The 9,725-nt window shown below is 44.9% G+C and overlaps 1 protein-coding gene across 1 annotated transcript; it reads left to right on the top strand.

Moving 5' to 3' along the window:
- Positions 1-284: 284 nt before the first annotated feature.
- Positions 285-6,900, top strand: AVPR1A (arginine vasopressin receptor 1A). The gene is made up of 2 exons (XM_090042429.1): positions 285-1,230; positions 4,202-6,900. The coding sequence occupies exons 1-2, from the start codon at positions 285-287 to the stop codon at positions 4,483-4,485; spliced, it is 1,230 nt and encodes a 409-aa protein (XP_089898555.1). The 3' UTR covers positions 4,486-6,900.
- The last annotated feature ends 2,825 nt before the right edge of the window (positions 6,901-9,725 follow it).

Here is a 9,725-nt window from a genome sequence, read left to right as displayed (position 1 = left end):
TGAGAGAGGGAGAGTGGAGGGGGAGAGCCCCCTGTGTGTATGGGTTTGGGTGTGTGTATGTGTGTGTGTGTGCGCGTGTGAGAGAGGGAGGGAGAGGGAGAGCGCGGAGGGGGAGTCCCCGTGCGCGTGTCGGGGGAGTCCCGTCCGCGGGCGGGCGCGGGGAGGCGGGCGGCAGCGGGGCGCTAGCCCCGCCGTGGCGGGCAAGGGGCGGCGCGGCGCGTCCCGCCATAAAGGCGGCGTCGGGGCTCGGCGCGGCCAGGTGCAGCGCAGCTCCGGCCGGCCCCATGCGCTCCGCCGGCGGCCCCGGGAACGGCAGCGCGTGGCGGGCGGCGGAGGGCGGCGGCGGCGGCGCGGGGGGGCCCGAGCCCTGGTCCCGGGCGCCCAACGCCAGCGGGGCGGGGGCGGGGGCGGGGGGCGACGGGCGCGACGAGGAGCTGGCCAAGCTGGAGATCGCGGTGCTGGCGCTGGCCTTCGGCGCGGCCGTGCTGGGCAACGGCGCGGTGCTGCTGGCGCTGCGGCGCTCGGCGCGCCCGGCCTCGCGCATGCACCTCTTCATCCGGCACCTGAGCCTGGCCGACCTGGCCGTGGCCTTCTTCCAGGTGCTGCCGCAGCTGTGCTGGGACGTGACGTACCGCTTCCGCGGCCCCGACGGGCTGTGCCGCGTGGTGAAGCACCTGCAGGTCTTCGGCATGTTCGCCTCGGCCTATGTGCTGGTGGCCATGACGGCCGACCGCTACCTGGCCGTGTGCCACCCCCTGCGCACGCTGCGCCAGCCGGCCCGGCGCTCGCGGGGCATGGTGGCGGCGGCCTGGGCGCTCAGCTTCGTGCTCAGCACGCCGCAGTACTTCATCTTCTCGCTCAGCGAGGTGCGCAGCGGGGTCTACGACTGCTGGGCGCACTTCGTCACGCCCTGGGGGTCCCGCGCCTACGTCACCTGGATCACAGGCGGCATCTTCGTGGCCCCCGTGCTGGTCCTGGCCACCTGCTACGGCTTCATCTGCTCCCGCATCTGGAGCAACGTGCGGGGCAAGACGCGGCCGCCGGGGCCCGGGGCGAGGGCGGGTGCGGGGGTGGTCTTCCCCTGCGTCAGCAGCGTCAAGAGCATCTCGCGGGCCAAGATCCGCACGGTGAAGATGACCTTCGTCATCGTGTCGGCCTACGTGGTGTGCTGGGCGCCCTTCTTCACCATCCAGATGTGGTCCGTCTGGGACCAGCACTTCGAATGGGTCGGTAGGTGCCGGGCTGGGGGGCACCCGGGGTCGCCGCAACCAACAGAGGGGCAGGGGCAGCTCCCGCCTGCCCCTGGGTATCCGCAGGGCTGGTTCTGGGGGGGAATCGAGGCCCGGGGTCTCCCTGGTGCACCCCGTCAGATGGCCTGCGAGGCGCAGCGGAGGGGGAGCTGTGCTCCTGCTGGCGGCTGGATGAGTGGTGCTGGGTGCAGGATGCTCCCCAAGTTTGCTGCTGAAAGAGGGGAAACAGGGGAAAGAGCACCAGAGGCTTGGCTCCCTTCTGTTGCCCCTGCTGGTTGGGACACAGCAGAGGAATCTGCCAATGCAAGAGGCTCTTCAGCAGCTCTCGAAATAAATAGGTAATTTGGGGAGGGATGGGGGATCCCATCTCAATCAACAGTGAGCACTGGGGATCCCATTCTCAGCTGAAAGCTGCCGTGGAGCTTTCTACTGCCTGACCCAGCTCTGCTGCTAGGCATGAAGAGGGAGCTAGCTTGCAGCTCCCCCTCGAGTGAAGCTGCAGCAAGAGATCAGGTGTCATCACCTGAACAGGAAAGGTGCAGCTGAGTACTCAAATCCTTGCCCAGGCATAAAGAGGGCTTCCTAGCAGCTCTTATTTACCAGAGTGCTTGTCCGAACCCTATAAACATTTTTCCTGCCAAGTTTTCCTAAATAGTTGTAAATGCGTTTCTTTCTTGCAAGCCTGCAGTTTCCAAGCTGCTGGTATCACTCCATAGATTCATAGAGAAGCGGGGCTGGAAGGGACCTCCAGAGGTCATCTCGCTTAGTATTTCTCAACCTATGGGTTGAGACCCAAAAATGAGTCAGAAGAATATGTGAAAGGATCATGAACAAACTTTAAAAATGGATTCTCCTTTAAAGGAGAAAAATTCAGGAAACCATGGCTTTTCCCTTTGCAGGCTGACAGACTTACAACCTGCAAGGAGCTGCTTGGGGCCCCCATTCCCCATACACTGGGGGCCTGGGGGCAGTGGACAGCAGGTCGAGAGTGAAGGGAACTAGGTCAGGACTGGCCATTAATGTTCACAAATGGGTCCTGGTATAAAAAAGGATAGGAACCACTGATCTAGTCCAGTCCCCTACCTGAGGCAGGACCAGCCCTATTTAATTCATCCCATACAGTCCATCATCTATTTTAAACTTCTACAAAAGCCTACCATCACCCTGATACAACACAGACCTAACACTCTAATCTGCCACAGGTAAAGCAGGGGAATCACAGCAGCCAAGGTCCTGCTTCTATGAACCATTGCCAATATATGCCCAAGAGAACCAGAGTAGAGCCCCCCATTCCCCACTACAAAGGAAGGCAAAAACCCGCACAGCCCATACCAATGTGACCATGGTAAAATTCCTTCCTGACCAAATACGATGATCAGTCTGACCCTGAGTGGAGACCCTCTGGCCAGAAACCTCTAGCTTTAATTCCAGCAGGAGCATTGGCACATCGCAGTCATAGTCACCATCCTTGGCTGTAGCCAACATCCAGTGTCTATGAGAGAGGCTTAAAAGCACCCTAACACTTGATATTCCTCTGCAATAATCAGGGAGGCTGTCCACACTTTTGTTTGCTTGTTTAAAGGTTTAGTGCTCACTTAAATGTTTGGCTTGCAATATTTCTACTGTTCAACAAACATTAAAAAAGGAATTTTGCATGTAATTCTGCTGGGATTTTTTTTTCCCCCACAGCCAAGTGATCAAAAATGCCTTCAGCTTAAAAAGTACTAAGTCAAATACTTTATGAAAGCTTTCAGAAGATGTGTGACTACTATTTGTAATGAAGAAGCTTTCTGTGAAAGAAACTATTGCTGTTTCTTTGTGATTTTTTTCAAGTAATGTCAAGATTGAAATATCTGCATTTATTGGAACCATCAATAAAGAGTTCCCTAAACTTCCAAGCCCCAGGAATGTGCATTTTTAACTTAATGAATCCATTTCAGAAATAGCACAGAAGATGTAATGCCATTCTTGCGAATAAAATTCTGGAAGCAATTTCTCTGTCATGTATGTGTGCATGTATACATTATGTAAATATGAGACTATGTAAACAGAGTGCGAGATTGCAAGCTTCAGATAGTATTTCAGCCCCTAGAGTCTCAGCAAGAGCTTTCATTTCATAAGAAACATGCAGTGAAGCCACAAATGACAATGCATATATAGATCTTCAAATAGAAATAGAAATGAAGCATTGAGCGAAACTAATAGTACAAGTCTCATTTCAAAATGAGAAAACTATTTAAAATTTCTATCCGAGACATTTTAATTAATTCTGTGGAAGTAGTTAACACAGCAAATGTATCCTTGTAGAGCTTTGTTAATTACAAAGAAAAGCTACTTACAACTGAATATACTTGAAAGCACGTAACAGTTTAATTCAGTAAAAGGAGGAGGTGGAGGATTTTTTTTCTATGACATAATATTTTAGATTTTTCTTTCAGGGCTTTGTTCTCTACCATTAAAAGTTGTGTTCAGTTTAGAGTCATGTGAATCTTTTTATTGATTTCAGTAGGCTTTGGATCACACAGCATGAAACTTCTGGAGGAAAATATGTAGGCAAATGTCGGACTATAAATTTAGTAAGGACTTCAGGCTTGGGAATTAAGATGCCAATACACGTTGAATATTTATGTGCACGCTTTATTGACTATAAAGTTTATTGTGTACTCAAGTGCTTTCCTGGCCCTTAGATCCCATACCAGAAGTCCTTCATCTTTGTTCACACAGATGTTCTATTGGCTTCAGTGGAGTTTTACTTAGGGTAAGGTTTTACTTAGGGTAAGGTCTTTCTGGATTGCACCCTTTTTGCTGAGTTTAAATATTAGTCACTGCTTAGTTCAAGGACTGCTTTTCCTTCATACATTTGTTCAGCAGTTAACATAAAATAATCAAAATGGTGAAGAAACTGCTGCCATTCTTTTGTTACTAAGTTAACTCTTTTTTCCCCCCAATAGATTCTGAAAACACTGCAGTTACAGTAACTGCTTTGTTGGCCAGCCTGAATAGTTGTTGCAATCCATGGATCTACATGTTCTTTAGTGGTCACCTCCTGCAAGACTGTATACAAGGCTTCCCTTGCTGCCGAAAAATAAAGCACCCACTCAATAAAGAAGATTCTAACAGCACCAGAGGAAGACAGACTTCTTTTACCAACAACAGAAGCCCAACCCAGAGTTTGGACACTTCGAAGGATTCACTCAACTTAAAATCCACCAGAACAACTTCCATTCCAACTTGAGCCATTGACCACAGAACAGAAAAGTATCAGCACTTGTGACTATTGCAGCCCTTATGACTCTTAAACAGCATAGCACTTTAAACTGGTCAAAGGCACTAACACTGTTAACAAGGAGCTCTGAAAGTAACCATAAAAATGAAAGGTATTATATTGCTAAATAAACTCTCTTGCACTGCTGTAAAGGAAGGCTATAAATTATTTTTCTGAAAAATATTAATGACATAAAGGAAAGTAGAACTTGTGCACTAGTAGTGTAGGGATACAGATGGGTGCCTGGCGTACAGAGTCAGTCAGAGGACGACTTTTGGTTGCTTCACAATCACCTGGCTGCCAGCAGCAGCTGGTTTTTTTCAGCCCCCTTATGCTACCAAATCAGCATCAGGGCAGTTGCCCTGTTTGCCTATCCCTAGTTATGCCAGTGTTAGGCACCTAATACAGGAGGAACACCAGCGGCCATTATTTTCTAAACAGAGTTAATGTTATCTTTTGTTTCCGCAAGAACTAGTACTAACATGTTGGCCTAGAAGCAATTTAGATTGCAACACTACTTTAACATAGGAAGAGAAATGCAACCATTCCTGTCGCATTACCTTTCCAAACAGTATCAAATCATAGAAAATTAGGGTTGGAAGGGACCTCAGGAGGTCATCTAGTCCAACTTCCTGCTCAAAGCAGGACCATCCCCAACTATATCATCCCAGTCAAGGCTTTGTCTAACCGGATCTTAAATAAAAACCTCCAAAGATGGAGTTTCCACAACTTCTTTGGGTAACCTGTTCCAGTATGTTACTACCTTCCACATGAAAAAGTGTTTTCTAATATCTAACCTAAACTTCTCTTGCTACAGCTTGAGATCATTGCTCCTTGTTCTGTAATCTGCCACCACTGAGAACAGTCTAGCATCATTTTCTTTGTAAACACCCTTCAGATAGCTGAAGGCTACTATTAAATCCCCTCTCAGTCTTCTCTTCTCTAAACTAAATAAGCCCAGTTCCCTCAGCCTCTCCTCATAAGTCATGTGCCCCAGCCTCCTAACTATTGCCCTCTGCTGGACTCTCCAATAATAACCAAGAGTGGCTGCAATTGTTTGCTTTAAGATTCCAGTCCTGCAGTCTGTAGTCATGCAAATCTTCCATTATGTATGGACTGTAGGCCTGGATTGTGGGGGCAAATCCTGCTTTTATTTATATTGATGGAAGTTTTCCTTTAATACAAGCCTTTAGTAAAGGCTTGTCCTTTAGTAAATGTTTTCCTTTAGTACAAGGCTTCCTTTGCTGTTGAAAAATAAAGCACCCACTCAATAAAGAAGATTCTAACAGCACCAGAGGAAGACAGACTTCTTTTACCAACAACAGAAGCCCAACCCAGAGTTTGGACACTTTGAAGGATTCACTCAACTTAAAATCCACCAGAACAACTCCCATTCCAATCTACTGCACTTAAGGATTCTAAAAGAGCAATTATTTTTTTTAAAAAAAAAGAGGACATTGATAAAATGGCTTATATTTAAAAGACCAAGCTCCCTTCTGTTCACAGCTGTTATGCATGAGGTTTCCATGTGATACTGGGTAAATCTGTGTATACCTATGGTTATATTTTTGATCCAAAAGTTACATTTTAATTATGGAACCATACATTCATGTATAATTACACATGTGTATGTATGTATGTATGTGTTTATGTATATGTATACACATACACACAAAATATGCACACCTCACACTGTTTAGATTTTGAGCAAATGCATATTTCACTTTTTAAATGCATAAATTGCAAATGTTTAAAATTGAAATGGTTTCATATTAGGGCACTTTAATTCATTTTTATTTTTTGTTATTTATCTTTCCATATGAAGCATTTATTACAAAAGGAACTTGCTGCACTTTCTTTGTTTTGACTAAGTGCATTAGCCTGAATTATTTTTTCTAACATGGTTTGCATTAAAAATACAAGACAGAAGAATAAATTGTTAATGGAAGTAACGTGATTAATGAACAGTGTAAAAATAAAAGCCAATCATGAGTCAAAATGATAATTTTCTAGTTTGTTTTACATACATTACAACATCTGTGATTAAATTTGGAGGATTTCCAGTGTAACTGTATTTCACAAATGCTATGTAGTTCTTGTGACTGTTTTGATAAACCTGCACATTTGAGATTTTAAACTTTTTGTGATTATTTCGAGTCTTGTTTTGTTTTGGAGTTTTTTGCTTAATTTTCACATAGGAAAAAAGTCCTCATGTTTAAAGTTGTTTTTTGATACAGGTACAAAAATGCTTTTTCTGGACTTAATGTTTGGTCAAGATTTTCATCCACTAATGAAAACAGGAAGAAGAAAAAAATAGTTTCAACAAATGATGAAATATTGCTCATTTAAAATGTACAGTATAAACCTGTTCCAATAAACTTTTCAATTTATTCAATTAAAAACATTTTTGTGTTGGCTTTATTTATTTTTTTAGAAAAAATGTAAAGACTACTAAATAAATGCTGGGGTCTGTGGAGTCTTGTTAGAAAGAAAAATCTCCATTGGTTTTAAGGAATTGTTTATTGGAAGCCTCATTAGTTCTGAGGAAGTGCCCTGAAGAGGGAAGAGGAGGGCAGGATCTGAAGATTTTTTTCAAGAACACTAAAACAAATGTATATGCATCCTGCCCATCGGAGCAGCTTTGGACTACTTGTTCATAGACCAAAATGTAAAGTCCCGTGTTGCAGAGCATGCAGGTGCCCTGCTCCTTAGAGCAGGAACAGCTAGGGATAGAGCCCTAGCAGTGAGTGGGAAGCCCAGCTGCTAGTTACCAGGGCAGCCAGGGTCACAGCTGCTGGTTGCTAGGGCAACCGCTGGGGAGTCAGCTGACAGGAAGGGGCAGGGCCTGGCACATATAAACACCAGGAGTGAGACTACAAGGGCAGTGCTTCACTGGCAGCCATGTGAGAAGGAGTTCTGCTGGGGCAAGCAGAGTGGAAAAGCCTGATGGCCTGAGCAGTTCCTGCCTGCTGTTATGGGTGGAGAATTCCCTGGTAGGGACTGAATGAGACTTTTTGTTATAGCCCAGGGGCTTGAATTTTTATTTGTAGTTTCATAAATCTGGAGGACCAAGTGAGGCTATAGGGGTTGGAGGAGGCCTCATAGGGGTTCCATGGTAGTGTGGGGACCCTGGTGCCAGAGAGAGGGCATGGCATTTTTGGGGTGCGCTAGCCCCAGCCCCAGGGTGAGAGGGGGCAGCAAGAAGCCCCAGGGCGAGAGGGGGTGGCAGAGTACCAGGAAGGCACAGGACGAGACAGGGTGGTGGAAGCCCAGGGAAGTCAAAAAGAGGGCCAAATTACAGCAGGGTCCAGATCAAAATCATGTCAGTACCATCTGCGAGGCTTGGGCTGCGGTGTAGGGGAGGAAAAGGAGCTGCAGATAGCACCCCCTGGCACTGGGGCAAAAACAATGGGCAGCCTCCTGCTAATTACATCTATTAATTAACCAATTAAGATCAAGGCATGTCAGGTGAGTAAGCAGGCGGTTGGCCCATAACAGGAAGGTGGAGTCACTGATAGAAAGACTCTAGTAGAGGTACTCCTGTTGCATCCTCTTATCTCCATTCCACCCAAAGTCAAATCTTTCCAGAAATCAGTTGAGTTGAGCTGGAACTATCATATTTGCTGCACTACCAACATCCTACATATAAGCAGGATCCAGGTTTACTGTCCCATTGTCTTCAGTGGGAGATTTCCCTGAATGAAAACTGCATAGTAATAATTCAATAAATGGAGGCCAGTGGGGACAAAGTCATTTTGCAAAATACCCACTCCTCATTTATACACCAATATTTTAAATTCTCAGGCCTGGCCATCTATTTTTTAAATACTGATTTTTTTTTTATTATTTTATTTATTTATTTATTTATTTATTTTATTTTTTTGCTGGGTCATCCATGGTGAGTTGGTGGATCCTGTTTTATCCTAATAAAGAAGCAATGCTTTTGCTATAGGTCAAACAATAGAATGTTGGTATTTCTGAGGAAAAAGAACCCAAGAGTTTTGGCTTCAAACTTTGTTTGTTAAATACTTAGTAGGACATATTTCATCTGCAAACTTCCATCTGACACATGAATCATGCAACCTCCTTTGAAAATTTTAAAGCCTTATTACTATGTGATTTACACTCATGCATATGTGACTTTATGATCTTAAATTATTTTATTGTTATTTATTATTAGTTGCTTGGTACTGAACAAAACACAGAGGAAGATATGGCCCTTGAACCAGGGGACTTTCAATCTAAATTAGGCAGACAGTACAACTGAGCTACACAATAGGTTTGGAAAACATTTTAAGAGCTGCACATAAACAGAAGAATGACATCATGTTAGGATGAATTTACCTTAGGATCCATGATGCTGTTGCCTCCTCCCCTCCACATCTGTTCTCCTTGCCTCCTTCATTGGGACTGAAAGAAAAAGGGCTAAACGTAACATTGCCTAATAATCAGTACTCTTTACACCTCATCAGATTTTAGCATGCAGTTAAAGGTAGGGGTTGGCTTATATATGCAACGAATACTGAAACAATGGTTTCACAATCCTCATGCACACTTATCTGGGAAGAGTAACTCAGGAGCTGAGGGACTGGCTGGAAGGCAGGAGGCCTGGATTATGCTTCCTGCTGAAAATAACTCTTTGACCTTGACCAGGCCCCTTCATCTTACTGTACATCAGTCACCCCATCTGTAAAATGGGATAATATACTTCCTTTTCAAATTCTTTCAGGAACTGAAGGAATAAATACGTGGCATGAGAGCTCAGGGTTATTATCAGAACAACACTGAACCCACAACTAAGCAATGTTACTGTTTTCTTCAGGAATCACTGTCATAATATTCTGCCTTAATCTGTTAACACACAAAAAACCCATCTGATGGGAGGTTCCAGTTAGTACAAAATAAAAAGGCTCATCTAGTGCCACCTGAATTAGATTTTAGATTTTGAAACCATCATAAGAAAATAAGGTCTTTGTCAAACAGATATTAGCAATTTCTTTCACAATTCTGGTAATGATTAATTCAAAACATCCATTGTCCATGATCACAAAAAAAATCATACATTTATCAGGCTAATGAAGACTGCACTCATTTAAGCAAAACTTTCTTTATAAAAAGGGCAAAAATTAGAGGATGAGCCTTAAACTGTGCTTCCATTTACTTCAGTAGAAACAAGAGAGAGTCCTAAATATCATAAAAGATCACAATGA

The sequence above is a fragment of the Crocodylus siamensis genome, chromosome 4 (assembly GCF_052110815.1).
Source record: "Crocodylus siamensis isolate JL-2025a chromosome 4, ASM5211081v1, whole genome shotgun sequence".
Taxonomy (NCBI): domain Eukaryota; kingdom Metazoa; phylum Chordata; order Crocodylia; family Crocodylidae; genus Crocodylus; species Crocodylus siamensis.
The sequence above is the reverse complement of the archived record's forward strand: the minus strand, read 5'-3'. Positions and strand labels throughout refer to the sequence as shown.

What these genes read in the sequence shown, in the direction of transcription:
- AVPR1A (XM_090042429.1), top strand. Translation starts at nt 285, where the DNA reads ATGCGCTCCGCCGGCGGCCCCGGGAACGGCAGCGCGTGGCGGGCGGCG. An exon ending in CCAGCACTTCGAATGGGTCG is followed by an intron (nt 1,231 to 4,201) that starts GTAGGTGCCGGG and finishes TCCCCCCAATAG; the next exon opens with ATTCTGAAAACACTGCAGTT.